Source organism: Schistocerca cancellata, chromosome 2, assembly GCF_023864275.1.
Source record: "Schistocerca cancellata isolate TAMUIC-IGC-003103 chromosome 2, iqSchCanc2.1, whole genome shotgun sequence".
Lineage (NCBI taxonomy): Eukaryota > Metazoa > Arthropoda > Insecta > Orthoptera > Acrididae > Schistocerca > Schistocerca cancellata.
In genome coordinates this window covers 379,870,631-379,893,291 of record NC_064627.1, presented here as the reverse complement: position 1 = coordinate 379,893,291, position 22,661 = coordinate 379,870,631, and the positions used below count along the sequence as shown (strand labels likewise).

Here is a 22,661-nt window from a genome sequence, read left to right as displayed (position 1 = left end):
CAAAATATGTGAACAAGGGGATAGTTTTATAGCAAAGAGTAATCCATGAAACTTTGTGATGTATGGACACAGCTCTACAGAGTTGACAGATAAGTTTTATCTTTGACAGATGACAGCCGATAGCTAAATTTTATACCTGACAAGGATTATCTCTTCTGATCATGTGTATATTTTGACCGTGTTCCTTTTCCCAGTATTTATGTCAGTCTCCAGCATCCAAGCCATCAGTCAGTTAGACTTAGCAGAAACAAGAACATTTATGAAGATGTTCAGCCCAGCTCTGGATGAAGTGTTTGGAATGAAAAGTTTCATTGAGCACAGCTATACAACCCAAAAGACTCTCTAACATCCACAACATCCAGTCATGAAAATCTACATTGTATAAGGTTGCCGTAAATAATGAGTTCCTGCTTGTGTCTGCATAACCTTACTAACTCTCCCCCTGACTGCTTGATCAAACTTAAGGTGTTTCCTGTTGGTTTCTTGTAAACAGCTGGCACTACCAACTTGCAGTTTTAAGATCCTGGTTGTGGCACAGCATTTAAAGAGCTGTCCAACACAATATTCACAAACATATAGGGCCTGAGAATGGAAAAAACGTTTAGATTCACCCATAGAAAAACTAACACACCACATTTCAGTTAGCATTATTTTGCACTAAAAGCGGTCTCGTTTTCCATTTAACTAACCTTTCTGTTTCTTGAAATAAATGATTGCTTTTGGACACACATTGATAAAAAAAAATTTGTATTTTAAACTTAACAACTAAGCTACTTCAGTAAACAGTAATGTTAGGCACCAATAAAAAAAGAATACAAGGCATCTCATTTACTGAAATACAGTGTTCTCGCAATCGTAGCCCCATCTTTGCACAGGAGCTCTCAAAAGTGTCAGGTGTTGTTACTTACATGATTATCAGGGATGCCATGTCCTCATCATTTCATCATCATTCATGTAAGTGGTGAGATTGGGCTGAGAAAAGGTTGAGAATTTATACGGGCGCTGATAACTGCGCAGTTGAGCACCCCACAAACCAATAATAATAATAATAATAATAATAATAATAATAATAATAATAACAATCCTATAAGTATCCTGGGCCTGGCTGTAGACACACTAGGCACAGAGAGGCACTACCTGCTTGTAGATCAGAAAGCAGTGAGTGAGGAAAAGGTTTTGTATCTTGGCAAGCTGATAAATGCCAAATCTCTTTGTGATATGCCATCATTGCTTCTTCTGAAATGTTCAGCTTCTTCAGATCACTTCCTATTGCAGTCATATGGGCAGCTTGTGAAAAATCACAGGTAATAGAAAGTGTCCTCATTGACCTCATTGCTACTCTGAATGGTCTTGAGTCATGACAGTGTGTATCATGTAAAATGAATGAGTTTTTAATGGGAAAGCCTCTTTCAAAGCTTCTTCTTCCCACCCTCAGTACCTCTTTTATGTGGTGTAACCATTCATTGTCCCAGCTATGGAAGCTTCATTGCTTGTCTCCACCTTCAGTGAGTAAATTGGTCATCTGTAGTGTTTTATTGTAGTATTTTCCTTTGTAATACATTTCTGCCTTCTGCTTTAAAAAACATGTGGTATGTCAATTTTTGACAATCAGATGGCTCCACCAGTTATTTTATTACCATACAAGAGACGAGAGTTAGAGGAGGCTCTGGTCACATGATCTATTTCTAGGTCTCACGGGTGTTCCTCAAACACCAAAACCCATGGATTGAGTTGCTCATCATGAAATTTGGCTTGTTTGAAAGGATAGTGACTAGTCAACAAGAAGACATTCAAAAGATTATATTACACCTCTGAAAGAGTGTCAGTAGCAAGTGCTCCTTTGTTATTTACACATCTAAAAGTCATTTAAGAGCCTTTGATGGACTAGGATAGAAATTTCTGCCAGGGAAACTTGAATTTTATTAGATTAATGTCTCTTACCTTTGCATGGGGTGTCACCATTGTAACAGTAAGTAGGCGGTCACATTAGTAGATTGTACTGAGGATAAAAACTAAACTCCGAATAGAACATCAAATAGGATGTCTTAAAAGTTTCCCTGTTACTTCCATTTCTGTTTTTACCTTTCATAAGTGACCTACAAAGTGTGCTTAAGGTTTGTTTACTGATGGTATGAGTGCATTTATAAGGGGTCAAAACTGCTTGTGATCAAATATGACCACATTGATAGCTGTGCAAGACTATAATAGTTTCACAAAAAAGTTTAGCTCTGACAACTACATTATAAATTCAATACAGGTGATAATGATCATTTTGTGATCACTTTCATGTGCCTCAATCTAAACAATAATAGCCACAAAAACAATGACCTACAGAACATGAAGTAAATAGCTTGATACTACATGTGTTAAATTTTCTAGTATTCAGATAAATAAAGTAATATGGTATTGACAGTTTGAGGAGATTATATTAAGAAGACTGTTCATCATAGTTCTAGTTGCTACATACAACTAACTGTCTCTTACAATGTCTCATCACTAGTGTGTAGAAAACTTTTTTACAAAACAGGTGAGAAGAACTTGTATACAGCTAACTGAACATTTTGTAATTACATCTTGAAAGATGTCACGAGTTTTCCACTAATATCTATGTACCCATGCTGTTTAATACTATTTGTGGCCAATAATATAAACCATTTCACAAATTGTGATATACTGAACCAAACACAGTACTACACTCCTGGAAATGGAAAAAAGAACACATTGACACCGGTGTGTCAGACCCACCATACTTGCTCCGGACACTGCGAGAGGGCTGTACAAGCACTGATCACACGCACGGCACAGCGGACACACCAGGAACCGCGGTGTTGGCTGTCGAATGGCGCTAGCTGCGCAGCATTTGTGCACCGCCGCCGTCAGTGTCAGCCAGTTTGCCGTGGCATACGGAGCTCCATCGCAGTCTTTAACACTGGTAGCATGCCGCGACAGCGTGGACGTGAACCGTATGTGCAGTTGACGGACTTTGAGCGAGGGCGTATAGTGGGCATGCGGGAGGCCGGGTGGACGTACCGCCGAATTGCTCAACACGTGGGGCGTGAGGTCTCCACAGTACATCGATGTTGTCGCCAGTGGTCGGCGGAAGGTGCACGTGCCCGTCGACCTGGGACCGGACCGCAGCGACGCACGGATGCACGCCAAGACCGTAGGATCCTACGCAGTGCCATAGGGGACCGCACCGCCACTTCCCAGCAAATTAGGGACACTGTTGCTCCTGGGGTATCGGCGAGGACCATTCGCAACCATCTCCATGAAGCTGGGCTACGGTCCCGCACACCGTTAGGCCGTCTTCCGCTCACGCTCCAACATCGTGCAGCCCGCCTCCAGTGGTGTCGCGACAGGCGCGAATGGAGGGACGAATGGAGACGTGTCGTCTTCAGCGATGAGAGTCGCTTCTGCCTTGGTGCCAATGATGGTCGTATGTGTGTTTGGCGCCGTGCAGGTGAGCGCCACAGTCAGGACTGCATACGACCGAGGCACACAGGGCCAACACCCGGCATCATGGTGTGGGGAGCGATCTCCTACACTGGCCGTACACCACTGGTGATCGTCGAGGGGACACTGAATAGTGCACGGTACATCCAAACCGTCATCGAACCCATCGTTCTACCATTCCTAGACCGGCAAGGGAACTTGCTGATCCAACAGGACAATGCACGTCCGCATGTATCCCGTGCCACCCAACGTGCTCTAGAAGGTGTAAGTCAACTACCCTGGCCAGCAAGATCTCCGGATCTGTCCCTCATTGAGCATGTTTGGGACTGGATGAAGCGTCGTCTCATGCGGTCTGTACGTCCAGCACGAACGCTGGTCCAACTGAGGCGCCAGGTGGAAATAGCATGGCAAGCCGTTCCACAGGACTACATCCAGCATCTCTACGATCGTCTCCATGGGAGAATAGCAGCCTGCATTGCTGCGAAAGGTGGATATACACTGTACTAGTGCCGACATTGTGCATGCTCTGTTGCCTGTGTCTATGTGCCTGTGGTTCTGTCAGTGTGATCATGTGATGTATCTGACCCCAGGAATGTGTCAATAAAGTTTCCCCTTCCTGGGACAATGAATTCACAGTGTTCTTATTTCAATTTCCAGGAGTGTATGTAGTTATGCTTCATTGCAATGGGTTTACTGTAGGATTCTATATAGTGTGTCCCATTTTAACTTGGCAGAAGAATATATTGAAGAATGTACATCCCATGACTAAAGTAAAGCCTGTTGCAGACAAACAAGTCATAAGATTGCCACATTAGTTCATCCTAGATGGCAAAACTGGTGAAAATGAGTTAATGTTTCGTAGTGTTACAAATGAAAACCGCTATTTTTTTATTATGATTCTCACATACAAAGCAAGTAGCTTTGGTATTCATCTTGCTTTCAATAACCTATTAATGGTGGTGTAGTCAGTGAAAGAAAGGTAAGCTTACTTGGTCTTCAGTCTAAAGAATGGTTTGATGCAGCTCTCCATGCTAGTCTATCCTGTGCAAGCCTCTTTACCTCTGGATAACCGCTGCAGCCTACATCTATTTGAAACTACATACTGTATTCAAGCCTTGGTCCTCCTCTACAATTTTTGTCCCCCACACTTCTTTCATTATCAAACTGATACTTCCTTGATTCCTCAGTAAGTGTGCTATCAACCAATCTATTCTCTTAGTCAATTTATTTTTTCTCCAGTTCGATTCAGTACCTCCTCATCAGCTAAAAAAAAAATTTTTGTTTTTTAATTCCATACAGAATAAAAACAAAAGTATTTTGTTATGTTAAATTTCCAAAATGCTTTAAATTAATTTTGACTCCATATACTATTTAGATGATTACCATTCAGTGATTACATGCCACAAAGTATACAGTATGTACAATGTTTCTTGGCGGAAGATGGTGTCTGTATGCAGTAAACCCACAGCCTTGGTTGGAGATATCTATCTGATGTCATCATTCTAATTCTTGAGCAGTGCACTCATCTAGGTGAAGTTAGTCTTTAAAAATGTGAACAGGTAGCACTGTACCATACATGTCAGTCGAAGAGTTTGTAAAAAGAATGAAATTTTGCAATTGGGCCCAGAAAAAACTCAAGAAAATAGCGCTATTACATACCTCTATGGTGTAATCTTTTCCAGTGAATCAATGTTTCACAGTGTTGGTTTGGTAAACAGGTGCAACCCTCATTACTGGATGACTGAAATTAATGTTGGGGACTTTTGGTTGATCATCAGCATCACTGGATTGTCAATGTTTTTATGTGGATAGTGGAAAGAAGGATCATAGGACTGTATTTTTTTGATAAACTCTTCAATTTTTACAACAGTCCTACTGCACTCTTGGAAGAGCTAAATCTTGATGTAAGGTTGACGTGGTGATTTTGGTGAGATGGTGAACATTCTCATTTCCAAAGAACACTGCAAAATTTTATTGATGAAAAGATTCTGTGATTTTATGAACTAGCAGAGGTGGTCACTTACATGAATGACTTTTTTTTTGTGATTATCAGTCTTTTTGACTAGTTTCGTTCAGCCTTCCATTGCTTTCACTCCTACATCAACCTCCTCACCTCAGAGTAGTACCTTGCAGCCAACTTCCTTGGTTGTTCATTGGATAGATTCCAGTCTTTGCCTTCCCTAAGTTTGCCTTCTGTGGCTCCTTTAGTATGATGGAAGTTGTTCCCTGATGTCATAAAAAAACACTCCCTTTCATCCTATCCCTTCTTCTAGTCACCAAGCAAGGTGTGCAATGGTTAGCACACAGGTCTTGCATTTGGTAGGACAGCATTTCAGATTCCTTTCCAGCAACCCAGATTTAGGTTTTCTTGGGTTTCCCTAATCACTCCAGGCAAATGCTAGAATGTTTCTTTTTAGAGGGCACCACCAGTTGTCTTCCCCATTCATGAAACAGTCCAGGCTTGTGTTCCATTTTGTTCCTGACAGGGTGTTAAACACTAATCTTTCTTATTTCATTTTCTTCTAGCCAATGTTTCACACATTACCATCCACACTGATGCTGCACAGAACTTCCACATTTCTTGCCTTATCATTTCACTTAATTTTCAGCATCCTTCTGTAATACATCATCTTACACACATCGATTCTCTTCTTTCTGACTTTTTCACAGTCCTTGAATCACTTCAGTACAATGGTGTACTCCAGGCGTACATTCTCAGAAATTTCTTCATCCAGGTAAGGTGTATGTTTGATACTACTATATTTCCTTTAATGAGGAATGCCTTCTTTGTCTGTGCTAGTTTGCTTCTTTCATCCCCTGTACTTCATCTGTTGTGCAGTGTTTTAATTTCAAGTTAGCAGAATTCCTTCTCTTCATTGACTTAATTCTCTCCAATTTTGATGTTGTGTTTATTACTTAATTAGTTTCTGCTACCCCTTATTATTTTTGTCTTTCTTTGATTTACTCTAAGTTCATATTCCGTGCTGATTAGACTACTCATTCCACTCAATAGGTCCTGAGTTCTTCCTCTCTTTACCTGAGGATAGCAATGTCATAATGGAATTTTTGCCCTGAATTTTACTTACTTCCCCTGCTGTAAGCCTGTATGTAACACTTGGATATGGACCATGGCACCAGGCCACCAGCACGCTACACTTTGAATATTCCACCAACTGCGTCTGCAAGGGCTGGCCACCAGAGGCTGCTTGCAGCTGGCCAGGTGACTTGGGCACATGGCATGGCATCTGCCGCACCAACTACCAGAACTCTCCTGTTTATAAGCACAATGCAGCAGACACTCGCTCTCATATTGTGTTCACACTTATTCCCAGCAGCTGCTTGTATCAGTACCTGGATTGTTTCTATGTTTGTGTTCACTGTTGTTCACTTGTATGTAGAAGAAGAATAAACTTTAGTTCACTGTGGCTTTGCTGCTGTTTGTGTCCTACAGTATAATACATTTGGTGGTGAGTGCGGCATTCACTTTCTTCTGTCTATGGAGTTAGTGCTCCAATCTCTCCTCGAGCAGCAACAACACGCTCTTACATTTGCTATTATGAACTTGTTGTCCATGTTGAATACGGAGGCTTCTATGCCGTCAGCTTAACCACTGCCCTTCCCTCTTAAGATAATGCGGCTGAAGACAGGAAGGCTTACAAGGAGCGGCTTCAGCAATGCTTCCTCAGTTTTGATGTCCGTGATGCAAACATGCATTAGGCTTTGTTCCTTTCATGGATTTCTCCTCATATCTACCAGTTGTTGTGCTAATTAGTCCAGCTCTAGGAACATGCATTGCTTTCATTCAACAAAATGTGCAAGTTGTTATCAAATTATCACCACAATCACACGCCTGTCATTGCAGCATGTGTAGAGTTCTATCATTGTCATAAACAGCCCCACTAGCCATACTGGGCTTGGATGGCCAAACTACACGGCCTCAGTCACAAATCTCAATTTGTTACCAATGCTCATCAGGAGTCCTATGCTGATTCTATGGCTTGTGACACCATCAGTTGGTTAGCTCCTGGCAAAGTGGTTTGTCAGTATGCATTACAGTATGAGAATCCATCTTTGCCTGAAGTGTTTAATATTGCGCAATCGTTCAAGATATCTTGTGGTGGTGGTTATGAGATTGAGGCTTGGTGTGACATTGCCACCTGTTGCTTGTCACTGGGTGTCAGTCAGCTCTCAGGGAGAGAATGACATGGGAGCCATAAAAAAGTGCCCTCTGTGCCACACTGGACAGCGATGCGCCAAACAACAATCACTAGAGCAACAGCAGCTCAGCAGCTCTCTGCATTCCCATCTTGCCCATACTGTTTTGTGTCCTACAGGGTGGGTGACTTGCAACGACTGTAGGAGAAAAGGACATAAAGTGTCTGTGTGTCATTCCCACCCTCCTCATACAGACATGGGCTTGGATGTTAATTGTGTGCCTTCAGTGCTTATGAATCACAACAAACTGTTTATCGAAGTCCAATTGATGGGCAAAGTGCTCTGAGTACAAGTGGCCACAGGTGCAGCCATGAATTTGCTGAACCCACAAACGTTTGTGGATTTGGTGGCATTGCCTCTGGTTACTTAATGTTTGATGAGTTACAACAGTAAATCTGTGGTTTGTTCTGTGACTATTCTGGTAGTGGATGATGCTGGCAACACAAAGTTGTTCAGTCTGGATGCTTTCAGTGCTTTTCATTTTTCCACTTCAGATATAGTGCACCTCATTTTCCACCAAGTCCCTTACCAAGAATTAGATTCTCTGTGTTCTGAGTTCTTGCAGCTTACATTACCATGAAATCTACAGTGCAGCCCTGCTTTTTCCATGTGTGTCTCATTTAAGTGGCTTTGTGTGTTCAAGTGAAATCAAAATTGGACAGGCTGACATTATTGGGGGTCACACGGTCTTTAAATTGAGTAAGTGGGCTTACCTCTCCCCCTTTGCAATGGTTAAAAATCGATTTGGTCAACTTTGCCTCTGTGGTGACTTTAAAGTTCCAGTTAACATTTAGTCTATCATTGACATCTATCCCTTGCCCAATCTGGAGGAGTTATTGACTAAACATGCCAGTGGCCAGTTTTTCTCAAAAATTGATATATCTAAAACCTGTTCAGGGGCTTCATTGTATGAGTATTCTAAAGGTATAAAGTATGAGGATTCTAAATGGTTCCTCTAATAAACATGCCCTTCAAGTGGTACATATGTCTAGACCTGTTTGGTGTGTCCAGCACCCTGGCGATTTTTGGAAGAGTTGATAGTGTCCGTTATGGGCTGCATCAACCATCTCACTTACATTGTCATGATGGGTTCATCCATGGAAGAGTATTTACACAACCTACGCATCGTGTTCACAGTCATATGTACTGCAGGGTTGAAATGCAACTTGACCAAGTCACACTTACTTCAGCTATCGATTGTGTATTTGGGGTTTGAGGTTTCTCAGGGTGGTGTTAAGCCCTTAAGTCGTCATGTCGCTTTGGTCACAGCTCTCCCTTGCCCTACAAATTTTAAAGAACTCCAGTCATTTTTAATTAACATCACTTACTATCATAAATTTATTTCATGTGTGGCTGTTTTTGCCCATCCTCTCAAGGAGTCACTCCACAAGAATGTTCCTTTTCAGTGGATGCCCACATGAGAATACACGATTACGCTCTTGCAATTTACATGACATTCTGCTCCTTGTTTGGCTGCTTTCCATTCTGGCACCCACTTCATTTTGGCTACTGATACATCTCAGTATGGGCTCAAGGCTGTTCTCACACATCAATATTAGAATGGTTCCAAACCTTCGGTAGCTTAGGTGTCAAAAGCGCTCAACTCTGTTCAGCAGCACTACTTTAAAGTTGAAAAGGAAGTGCTCGCTATCATCTACACTCTCCAGAAGTTTCTTATGTTCTTGCACAGGTCTAAGTCCCACCTCATTACTGACCACAAGCCCTTGCTTTTATTGTTCGATCCTTCAGCTTCTTTACCCAACAAAGTAGCACATTGCCTTCAACATTAGGCCTTATTTCTGTCTCACTATAACTATGAAATGCATTTTTGACCTACTGTGCAGCATGCCAGTGGTGATGCACTGTCCCTGCACCCATGGAGCTGGATCCTACTTTTGATCAGAATGAATTCCTTCATTTTTGTGTAGATGTTGAGGCACAACACACAGTCGAAGGGTATCCTATTGTGGGCTGCCAGATTGCAACTGCTGTAACTGTTGATCCGGTTTGGCATCAAATTATTCACTTTGCCCAGTATGGTTGGCCCAACAGGCCTCTGGGCAGTGTTTTTAATCCTTTGCATTACTATTTTGCCCTCCATAACTGCCTTCCAGTATTTGATGGTGGTGTTCTCCTAGCTAAAGATGGGCTATTGCCTAGGTTTGAGATCCCGACTGCCCTACAGTGAAATATGTTTGGTCTACATCAAGAACATTCGGGGGAGGGGGTCTCGCTTACCAAGTTACTGGCCCATCAGCATGTTTCAGTTCACCATAGCCCAGTGGTCACCAAATCTTCTTCCACAGCAGGCCAAATAACTGATAAAATGATGAACACTGGCTGCATCATCATTCTGTACAACATATAGTTACAATAATTTAAAACTGAACATACTAATTTAAGGCACTTAGCAGCAAGTGGCTCTCTGCATGTGCAAAGATATCCTAGGATTCTAAACATGGCATTTAAATTTAAATGGCATATTGTCTCATGTTCCATTCATTTTATCAAGCATATTCAAATACAGTCAGCAGGGCGGATAAACTGACATAACAGACTGGATCGAGCCTGTGGGACATAGTTTGGAGATCCCTGCCATATCTGATGCTATCCAAGAGGCAGCACTGCAGGTGATGCGCACGTGGTGGCCCTCATCACAGCGTACATGGGAAGACATACATGTTGATTTTCTAAATTTTTACTGGTTGTTGATGCTTTCTCTAAATTACTATACATTATCCAATCTCCTTACAAGTGAAAACTACCCATTCCATCCCACCCCCCCCCTTCCCCCTTAGATTTAGTGGTAAGATGGCCCAATGGATAGCCTGTCAAAAACTGAACACAGATCAAGCATGAAAACAGGAGGAAGGTACACTGAAGTGTGAAAAGTAAAGTGAAATAGAAACATTGACTGGTTCAGGAGTAAGAATTTCAGTAAAGGGCAAACTGCAGCAGCAACGGCATTGTGGTTAAGTGGTTGTAGTGTTGGGCTACCAAATAGGTGACCTGTGTTCAAAACTACCTCTTGCCCCCCCCCCCCCCCCCCCCCCCACACACACACACACTTCTGTGAAGTTTCAAAGGTAGGAGATGAGGCACTGGTAGAAGTGTGGGGGCAGGGTGGGAGTCGTGCTGAGGTAGCTCAGGTGGTAGAGCACTTGCCCGTGAAAGGCAAAAGTCCCTAGTTCGAGTCTCAGTCTGGCACACAGTTTTAATCTGCCAGGAAGTTTCATATCAGCACGCACTCCGCTGCAGAGTGAAAATCTCATTCTGGGAACAGTATGAACGGTCCGTTCAGTCATTGAAATGTTTGTTCTCTTTCTGTAGTCTTGGCAGTTGTCATACTATACATTGGCTGTAGACTATGAGTCACGTGTTAGAATATGTAACCGTCGCAAGTAAATGTAATGGAGAGTGAGAGCAGACGAGATACCACATAGGTATGTCACAGACATGAAAACAACAAATAAACAGAAGTGAACTATGTTACAACAAAACAATTCAAGACTCAAGACTTCCAAAATGGAACAAAACTTCAAGAACTTTAAAAAAAAATGTTTTAACAGAGCACAGAGAAACTGTGTGAGTGTGAAACTCTTGAGTTCATTGTTGCAGCTTATGCGACAAACTGTTATGTTTTCATTATTTCCTTGGGAGTAATCACATGCACATTCGTACGAACACCTGTATTGGGCGAGGAGACATATCTGACTCACTTACTAGTCATACAAATTAAGTGCGTCAATAAGAGATTCCTATCAAATGACACATGTACTGTCACTAATGCCATATATGACACACCAGACGTGTATTCCAGTGGAGGATTCAGCTGACTTGTCGCCTTGTCATCAAACATTTGCAGTTCCCATTCAAAAGCCACTTCTTTTTGGCTGCTAATAGAATAGTTGAAGGGACCGATGACCATTGCAGTCTGGTCCCTTTAATCCCACAAACCAACCAACCAACCAACCAACCAATAGAATAGTTGTGTAGAATCAACTTCCATTATAGGTTCCTACCTTAACCCTCGTTGTTGCAGTCAGATGTTACACCATGACAAATAAACAAAGTGGAATAAAGCAAACAGCGAAGAAAAAGAAAATGGCACAAGGGAGACCTGAATGCAGCTTGCCCACTTGGCAGTCCAACATCAAAATCACTTCACCACGATGCCGTCTCTCTCAATTGCTGTTCTATATTGCACTTCTTGTTCTTGGACCATTCACTGTTTCTATTTTGCCTTTTTTCACAGTTCAGTACATTGTCTTCCTATTTCCATGCTTAATCTGTGTTCAGTTTTTGATGTGCTGTTCACTAGACCCTCTTAACACTAAATTGGAGGAGAGTGCAATGGAGAGTTTCCATTGTTAGATGTTTGTGGCTCATGCCTTCAATGATTTCTACACCTGTCAAGGAACTCTCCATGTGACTGCTGCTCCTTTTCACCCCGAATCTAATGGTGCAGCGACATCTTGGCCACACATTCAGTGTTCAAATTAAGTGTGTCACAGACTCCTCCACAGACAAGAGGCTCCCTGGTTGCCAGCCATGCAACCTCCTGCATCTCCTCATGCCACCCCACTAACACCTTTTGGCACAGTGCTCATCAGCTCCTGGCGCTACATTGTGGGCTCATAGGTTCGGCCGCCGACCAAAGTGGATTTCAGCTATGGTCCACAGCTGAGGCCACCACCTCTGTATGGTGTGCACCAGTGATGGACTGATCGTGCACCACCACAGACGTCCCTACTGTGGGGGTGAACCCATCTTCCTTGTGGATCTCACCACCTCCTGCCTCTCCTCTGGGGTCAAGCCTCTGCAGCAACTGCTGCCAGGTCTTCCTGTGATGCTTTGCTGGCTGGGATGGTGTCCTTTGACACTGGACCGCTCAACTGATTGACTGGTGCCATCACCAGCGGCTCAGCCACACCATGTCAAGGGACTGGACATTGATATGCTACCAGCCTCCTTGTCACCAGTCCTGTTTTATGATACTTCACAGGGGAGTGGCCACTGTGCTTGTCAATGGCTGCACCACTTTTGCCCCTACTTACCTGTACTGGCCCAGAATCTCCTGCCACTGCTGTCATCCTCTGCAGTGTCTGCTGCAGAGGCCATGGATGGTTCAACAGTCACCCTGATACTCACATTGGCGGAGTGTCCTTTTTCCAAAAGAGTGTGGCTGCTATAACCGTGTATGTAATACTTTGATACATGCCACAGCACTGGGTCGCTGGTGCACTAGACTTGGAATATGCCACCAATAGCATCTGCACTGCCTGGCCACCAAAGACTGCCTACAGTGGGCCATGTGATTTGTGCACATGGCATGGCATCCACCATCAGAAACTGCTTGTGTCAGTTCTTGGATGGCTTTTGTTTTTGTGTCTATGTTCTCAGCTGTTCTTCGCTTGTATGTTGAGCAAGAATAAACATTTTTTCGTTGTGGCCATGTTGTTGGTGTATACATTCCTGATCTTTCATTTTACTTTTATCATTGCTTCTTTGATGTACAGATGGAACAGTAGGGGAGAAAGACTGCATCCCTGCCCTACACCTTTTTAATCTGAACACTAACTCATCACTTTCCATTCTTATTGTTTCATCTTGGTTCTTATACACAGTGTAAATGACCCACCTTTTGCTATAGTGTCTTGAGTGCATGAGCTGTTAAGCTGATTGTAGGAGAGGTTCTGCATTTATCTACAGGATTGTGTGGATGATGTACTTCTGAAAGCACAGTGGTATTTCTCCAGTTTTGTTTCACAGATTCTACATGCTAATTAATTTATTGCTTACCTCTTCCCCCAATGATTTTAGAATTTCCAAAATAATGTTATTTCTCTAACTAGGAGCACAAGGAAACACAGCTGTAAAGAAGATACAGTTCATTGGGTCATAGTGAAATCAACAAGAATACAGTGAAAGTATTTCACCTGTCTCAAATACAGTGAACAGCCCTTATAAAGACCCTATCCATGTGACATGTCACTGGTGCAGTGCCATGTGTGCACAGCAGACCTGGTGATGGCAGTCGGTGACCAGGCTGCTCCTGGCGGCCTCCTTGGGTAGTTGCAGGCACATCGTTTGAATGTTGATGCCCAATAGTCATGCCGTAATGGCCTGACTTAATGTCCACTATGGGCAGTTTGTGTAGTAATCAGCAGGTTACTATAGTTATCTGTCCTTTCTGCCTTGTTTCTTTGTATGTCTTTCAAAGCTCTGCCAGACTCTTGGGTCCTCTATGTCTTCCAAATATATATCTACTTTTCCTTCTTTTATATAACTAGACATTTCCTCATCCAAATCTCCTCTTTTTTTTTTTTTTTTTTAGTGGAATTCCTTTTGCAGTCTTAATGTTGATGCCATTGCTTTCAATTCCACTTATTCCTATATGGTGAATATGCCCATTCAACAAGCTCTCTCTCTCTCTCTCTCTCTCTTTCTTTCTTTTATGTTTGTATTCTCACTCTCTCTCTCTCTCTTCATCTTCTACTTGTAACATTGAAATGTAGACCTTAACTGTTGTTGTTGGCATTGGTTTGTTGTCAATCCTGATGAGAATAATTCTGTCACTGAACTGCACAGTAACTCACTCTTTCTTCTACTTCCCTATTTATAATGAATCCTACTCCAATTGTGTGATTTCTTTTGATATTACCCTATATTCATCAAACCAGAAATCCTTTAATTTCTCCCATTTCACTTTACTGAGTCTTTTAATATCTAGATTGACCCATTTTATTTTCCTTTTCAAATTTTGTAGTGTCCTACCACATTCAGACTTCTTAGATTTCACACTCCAACTCATGACATGTTATTGTTTCACTGGTTTCCCAACTATTTTCTCATGGTCCTCTCCTTCTTAGTAGTCTTCTCCTGGAGATTCAAAATCAGGACTAATCAAGAATTTGGTGCCAATGGAAATCATTGTGGCACTTTTTGGATAGCTGGCCACATTTCCTGTGGGTAAACTTTGTGTGTCTTTAAAGTAGTTGTTTTCATTTCTTCCTGCATCCTCATTCTACTGAACATTGCTGATTTGCTGATTCTTCCACTTTGACAAACAGTTTCCTATCTGAAGGGCAAGATTGTATCCTGAACCTTTATCTGATTCTCTGCACTCTTTGACAATGCTTGTGGCAGAATGAGGGTGATACCTTATACCAGAAGACTTTGACGACCATTACTGATTATTTTTGTTCAAAATCTAAACGATGGCTGGGATCTAAATTTTTATCAGTGATGGTAGTCACTATCCCTACAGCTTGGTAACAGGTAAGTCATCACATATTAGAAGATAAAGTACTGTATCGATACCTACAGCATTACAGACAACTCTCACAGACCTAGACAGAAGGATTGCACTTCACCGTATGTCAAATGATGAAAATATTAATGTTTCTGAATCACTTAGTACACATATGAGGACTCAAATTTGGAAAAGAAATGGCCTTTACCATGAACACATGATGTGTAACGAATATATGCACAACCTAATTGTGTTGACCAAAAAAAAAAAAAAAAAAAAAAAAGCATCATAAAACTTTGTTTTTGATGTAGGATGATCACATTCAATAGGAATTCTAATGTTTTAAAAAATAAGTTTACTTTATTTTCATTGAGCACAGCCTCATTTGGGATAATAAAAAGAAGTTTCAAACAAAAGTTACTTAAGTTTAATGTGGAAACGGTATATGTAATAGAACATGGGGGTTCTCATAAAAAAGAGAAATCTAGACTGGAACTAATACTGTTACCTTTACTCTACAATAGGTTTTATCAGAAATGCTTTTTTGTATGATGTATTCTTAAGATATTCTGCAGTAGAGATTAAAGTGAGGCACCTCATACACCACCTGCAAGAATAAGACAAGTAACATGAAGTCCATGGAAATCCAAGGAGGTTGGAGGGTTGGTGTTTAACGTTACATCTATGACAAGATAAATACAGGTCGGAAAATTCAAGAGTAAATTGACAGCATATCCTACTATTTTCTTTTTCCGTAAATTATTTGGTTCAATCCCGCGTCAGGCCATTCTGATTTAGGTTTTCCGTGATTTCCCTAAATCACTCCAGGCAAATGCCGGGATGGTTCCTCTGAAGGGGCACGGCCGACTTCCTTCCCCATCCTTCCCTAATCTTATGAGACCGATGACCACGCTGTCTGGTCTCCTTCCCCAAACCAACCAACCAACCAACCAAATTATTTGGTTAGCTAGAGATTGGGATTACAGACTTCTGTTACTGTTGTAATAGACAATAATGATAAATGTAAAAAGACCACCTTTCATACAGTATGTAGGTAAGTTTTATCTTTTTGCATTTGTCAGTATATTTCCATACTTATTAAACAAGCATAATAGATTAACAACAGCTAACTAACATAAATAGACTGCACTAGTTATTTTCTTAGGTTTGCAGTAATTTTGCTAAGAGTTCCTGCTTCAGCTTTGTTTTCATTAGAAAACCTGCAAAATGGCTAACCTTTATTCAGTTGATTTGTTTTCACATTCATAAATGTTTTCATTATGACTTCATTGTGACAGCTCTCAAATATACAACAGCAAGCTTTTTGAGGGTTGTGAGAGAGGGAAGGAGAACAAGTGGAATGCCCAGAGTATTTAGTACACCCTGCCTATGCCTCAGGAAATGCTAAAAGAAAAAGATCCCAGGAAATATACACCCTAAAAAAAGAAGGTTTACATAAAACTTTTTGTGGATGAAGGAAGTCACAAGGTAAACATATTAATTTTATCAGTGATTTTTGTTTCATTGGCATTAGAACGTGGTCCAAGGCATATTTCCCTGCTTAACATTTTGTCTTCCACTGCTAAAGACATCTTCAGAAGCTATAAAGACTTGCACAGCAGATTCAAAATTAAACAACTTCAGTGTGCTATCTGAGTTCTGATGATGTCTCCACTGTTGGAAAACAAAGTGTTAAGAAGGGAAATATGCATTGGTCCATGGTGGTCTACTGCCCATGAAACAAAAATCACTAACATGAATAGCAAATTTGCTAGGCCTATAATCAGATTATTTTTTGAAATAGGACTCTAAACTTTTTATTACAAATTATAAGTTGTTGCCAAAAACTAACTTACCTTTGGTGGAACTGTCATAACTGTAATAGTTCTTTTATGTCCTTCAACCGTCATCTGGGAAATTATGAAGAAATGAAGTGCTAATGTGGTACTGCTACGATGATGATGACCAGGAGAGGAAGAATCACTGACTACTCCAGCAAGCATCAGATGTTGCAAACATTCAACTTACTTCTAAAGAGTCATATGTGTACATTTTGGTTGTTCATCGTTGTATCAATGTGTCTTTATCAGGAAACCTCCTGAAAATAGTAATTGAACTAAATTTCAGGGCATTCTTGTCATATTCAGTTTCAGTTCTTGCATAGTCTATTGACATGCCATCTTTAAAAAAGCTTGGAAAGAGTCCACTTCTTGGTGATGGACTATGGTAGGTAAATAATTAATGTTTATTCCTTTTGTTGGAGCTCTCTGCTACACAGAAAATATCTTGGCCATTTTATTCTCTTGTATTTTCATTTCAGAGAAAACAAACTGTTGACATGTTGTTTTTATAAAATTTAACATGTTATATAATATTTTAAGTTACACTACTGGCCATTAAAATTGCTTCACCACAAAGATGACGTGCTAAAGACGCGAAATTTAACCGACAGGAAGATGATGCTATGATATGCAAATGATTAGCTTTTCAGAGCATTCACACAAGGTTGGCGCCGGTGGCGACACCTACAACGTGCTGACATGAGGAAAGTTTCCAACCGATTTCTCATACACAAACAGCTGTTGACCAGCGTTGCCTGGTGGAACGTTGTTGTGATGCCTCGTGTAAGGAGGAGAAATGCATACCATCACGTTTCCGACTTTGATAAAGGTCGCATTGTAGCCTATCGCAATTGCTGTTAATCATATTGCGACATTGCTGCTCGCATTGGTCGAGATCCAATGACTGTTAGCAGAATATGGAATCAGTGGGTTCAGGAGGGTAATACTGAACGCCGTGCTGGATCCCAATGGCCTTGTATCACTAGCAGTCGAGATGACAGGCATCTTATCCACATGGCTGCAATGGAGCGTGCAGCCACATCTCGATCCCTGAGTCAACAGATGGGGACGTTTGTAAGGTGACAACCATCTGCATGAACAGTTTGGCGACGTTTGCAGCAGCATGGACTATCAGCTTAAAGACCATAGCCGCGGTTACCCTTGATGCTCTATCACAGACAGGAGCATTTGTGATGGTGTACTCAACGACGAACCTGGGTGCACGAATGGCAAAACATCATTTTTTCGGATGAATCCAGGTTTTGTTTACAGCATCTTGATGATCGCATCCGTGTTTTGTGACATCACGGTGAACGCACATTGGAAGCGTGTATTCGTTATCGCCATACTGGTGTATCACCCGGCGTGATGGTGTGGAGTGCCATTGGTTACACATCTCGGTCACCTCTTGATCGCATTGACGGCACTTTGAACAGTGGACGTTACATTTCAGACGTGTTACGACCCGTGGTTCTACCCTTCATTCGATCCCTGCGAAACCCTACATTTCAGCAGGATAATGCACAGACTACATTTTGCAGGTCTGTATGGGCCTTTCTGGATACAGAAAATGTTCGACTGCTGCCCTGGCCAGCACATTCTCCAGATCTCTCACCAATTGAAAACGTCTGGTCAATGGTGGCCAAACAACTGGCTCGTCACAATAAGCCAGTCACTACTCTTGATGAACTGTGGTATTGTGTTGAAGCTGCATGGGCCTCTACCTGTACATGCCATCGAAGCTCTGTTTGACTCAATGCCCAGGCATATCAAGGCCGTTATTACAGCCAGAGGTGGTTGTATTTGGTACTGATTTCTCAGGATCTATGCACCCAAATTGTGTGAAAATTTAATCACATGTCAGTTCTAGTATAATATATTTTTCCAGTGAATACCCGTTTATCATCTGCATTTCTTCTTAGTCTAGCAATTTTAATGGCCAGTAGTGTAAGTGTGCTGTTAATGCCACATGCAAATGTTATTAGACTATATGCTGTATAAAATTATGCAGGTAACACATGATACAAATATGCATGCTCTTCTGCTTACCAAACATTTTTATGCACTGAATGTATTGTTTATTTTTCTGTTTCAGTGGTCGGGTATAAATATAAATCACATTATGTGCCCTATTGGTGTTGATCCATTCTATGGACAGTACTATCGGATAGCCACAATTATTCATGAGGGTATTCTGTGCCCACTAGTTTCAAAAACATATTGCATGCTGGCGGCATTTTTCCTTACAAAATTTGGACCCACAAAAGTTAAGAATACTCTGGAGTTTGACATGAGTTCATGGGCTCAAGGGGATAGAGGACCAGGTAAACGAAGTTCCTTAAAACAAAGTCCACAGGCAAGTCCAGAAAAACATTCACCAGAATTTCACTCTACGAATAACGGCTGTCATCATATTGATTAAGACAGTATCTGTATAATTTTTGTGTAAGTTGTAGCAGCTATGCTGTGTTCTTGTAGCCGTCAGTACTATTTTAGTAAATATTTATTTCAGCAAAATGAAGCAAAGAATGAAACTCTTTATAATTCTTTACAAGTTTGCTACAAAAGCCAAGATGATTTTAATTGTATCAGTTGATTGTGTTAATCTAGTCGTTTTCAGATTTACAATTTTTTTTTGACAGGAGGCATTTTAGGTATCTAGCTAGATTGACTGTACAAGTGCCTTTAAGAAGGGTTTTTATACCAAACTCAATTCTTTTAAGTTTTACAATTTAATTTAATAACAGCTGTGTATAAAATGAGATTATTGAGGTAGTGTACCTACATGTAAAAGGTAGTGCCTGTTCCTTTTAGGATATCATCACAGTGTTAGTGATAAAATGGTAGCTGTTGTTGCAGTGAAGATGTCCTTATTTATGTGTGATACATTGAATGTGTGAATACTCAATACGATATTGTGAAATGTGTACTTAAAATACAATGTGTATGTATTCAGTTATTGCACAGTTAAATGCTGTGAATGGCATTTGCCTTAAAATGTCTTAATTATGTTGGAAATTGTGCTATTCCACTGACAGACAGGTACATAATGGTATGTTGTTCAATGATCTGTATTACTTTATCCCTTATTCTGTGACTTGAATTGTGTTTTAGCATACACAGTTTTAGCTAACAGCACTGAAACATGAATTTTAATTCTGACTGTTCTTAGAAAGCACTGTATTTACTTTTTCAAAGTATCATAATTCTTTGCATTTATTTTCATTATCAGTTTACTACTGTTTAGTGAAAATGTGGATTTCATTAATTTTGGCCAGTTTTATGCATATATTTGAGTGCAGAATTTGTCTTCTGTGATTTTCTTGCCTTCAGGTTGTGATTTATTTAAGATGATTGACTGTTAATATGGATTGCTTCTTTAGTAAAACTTTTACTAATTTTTTTGTTATTTTATTTGCAACACATTTATTTACTGTTTTTTAAGTTTTTGTGCTAGGAGGTGGCTGTTGAATCCTTCAGAATCTTTTAGAATTAGTAATAATCATGAATCTGTGATAAAAAAAAAGTACTCCAGTTTTTGTGGTTGATGAATAAACTGTCATCTGCAGGATAGTTTTAGGGGCTCTTGGCCCTACAAGAGCACCTTAAATTATACAGTGTTTTATTGGATCCATTGGTCACAATTATATTTTGACAACACTGACCACTTCAGCCAGAGGTACATTGGATTATGTGGATCTTTGTTTACAAACCTGAAATATTATCCTGCAGACAACGGTTCAGTGAACAGTTTTATCTGTGCAGTGAGATCTAGATACATAAAAGTTCTCATTTCAAAATGAAAATATTTTGACACAGTGTTAGTTCATGAATCAGCTTCTGTGACAAGAACAAGGTGCTTGTAATACATCATGCAGATAGTTTTATCTTCTGTAACTCTCTGTTTGTCGCAGATGCTGACTGGTAGTAGCTTGTGTGTGATATGATAGTTCCAATATTTTAAAGGATGTTTTGTGTTATTGCACACATTCCTTTCTTTCAATTGGGCCATGAATTGGCATGTATAACTAGTGCTATGAAAGGAAAAAAAAAAACATTGCTGCATTATATGTTATCTTCACTCAGAAAACATAGAAAGCTAATGAGGTACTCAAATAATTAGGCATAGTAAATATTCTTAGTCACTGATAATTGTAACAAATGATAGTTCTGCGAGTTTCAGTTCTTTCATGTAAATGCATAGTTGTTTCCCATGTTCAGAAAGGGAAAACATCACCAAATTCTTTTGTCTACTTATTCATTCTGAATTTATCTCTTTTTAAAATTGTTGTTAAGTGAAAAATCTTATTTTAAAATTGCTATTTCAAGAACTGTTTTGAAATGGAAAGTTTCCTTGGCTGCAGCCTGTATTTTACTGTCAGAATGTGTTTTGCAGAAATATTTTCCAGTTCATATTTTTTCCGAAGGTTTCAGAAAGTAAATGCCAGGTGTCAGCCTTCAGTGAATAAAAAAACATTTATATGTACCATTCTGAAGGTGGCTGCAAGTAGGTAATGGCTGATATGAGACAGTGAATTAATGAGAAGTGGCAGTAGTATATTGAACTTAGAAATTTAAGAGAATTCATGATATATTTTACAAATTTTTCGTATCCAAAAAATGTAGTTGCAAACTTATTTTTGCCTCATTGAATTATTTAACAGTGTTGGACTCATTACTCATTTTACCTAACACCTCTTACTACCAAAATAAAGTTTGGAAAATTTACAGCTGGCAAAATTTAGGCCTATTGATTAAACAAATTTGCTTGACATGTTCAGGGTACTCTAGAATTAGGATGTCCTCTCATCTTTATGTTTCTCTTGTAGGTGTTGTAGAAATCCAGTTTCCATGGTATGCCTGTGAATCTTTTTGTATCTTTGAAATTTGCTCTGGAGGTATTATTTAGTAGGCATATACTACATTTTCTGAAAAGCTTCACATTTTGTATTATTTTTGAATTAACTTCTTTAGAAGAGAAGTGAAAGTGTAGTTATAAATTTCCTGTATCCGATACCAAAGTCATCCCAGTCTAGCTTTAAAACTATCTCTTTCATCTGCTCATTGATTATTAGAGAAATGTTAAGTTTCATTGCCAAAATGCAAACTGTTCTAAGATAAGCATATTATCAGGTAATAAATGTTTGCCACATCTCTTATCTTCCTAATTACCCATGTAAAGGTTCTCTGGTGCTTTTTTTGCATCAAAGATATTGAGCCAAAACAAACTTGGGCAGCTTGTAGTCTAATAGTCATGAAATTTGAACAGCTGGAACAATGTTACTTTGCTGGATGAATCTCACCATGCTTGATGTTCCTCATTACCTCTAGAAAAAAGTTTTGTGGGAGTGTGTGAGTGAGTGAGCATTATATCTCATCATAATGACGTTTTATTCTGTATAGACCTGTTATTACAAATATTGTATTTGTTGTATGTCAATAGTTGCTGTATTCATGGGGTGGAGGGAAGAATGCTTCCTTTGTTGATAGACTACGTAGCACAAATTGTTAATGTGAGCATTCCTAAGGTGCTTGATACAAACAATAGGTACATGGTGATGTCCTCCATTAAGTTAAATTTGAAAATTTTCGTATATTTGTACATTCTAGCCTTTATTATTTCTGAAACTGTAAAATGTTATAAACTTATACAGTATATAATATCAAATGCCTTTATAATGGTAGCAAAGAAATGTTTGTCCTCAAAGAATACTGAGTGATATGGTGCAGTGCTGAAGGTCCTGTATTCGCATTTGTGAGAAGTGAGATTCAAATCCATACCACTCCAAATTCAGATTATTTGTAGTTTCCTTAAATTAGGTCACATGAATTGCTGCTCTGCAATAAAAGTATATTATGTGCTTAACAAGTCGTTTCAGGCAGCCTTATATTGAAAA

General features: G+C 40.1%; 1 protein-coding gene across 1 annotated transcript in view; it reads left to right on the top strand.

Moving 5' to 3' along the window:
• The window catches only part of LOC126161774 (transmembrane protein 164), a 175,746-nt gene extending 156,351 nt beyond the window's left edge, over positions 1–19,395 (top strand). Inside the window, exon 5 of the mRNA XM_049917843.1 lies at positions 18,860–19,395. Coding sequence (XP_049773800.1) covers positions 18,860–19,186 — 327 coding nt within the window. The 3' untranslated portion in view covers positions 19,187–19,395. The remainder of the gene's footprint in view (positions 1–18,859) is intronic.
• Positions 19,396–22,661: the final 3,266 nt, after the last annotated feature.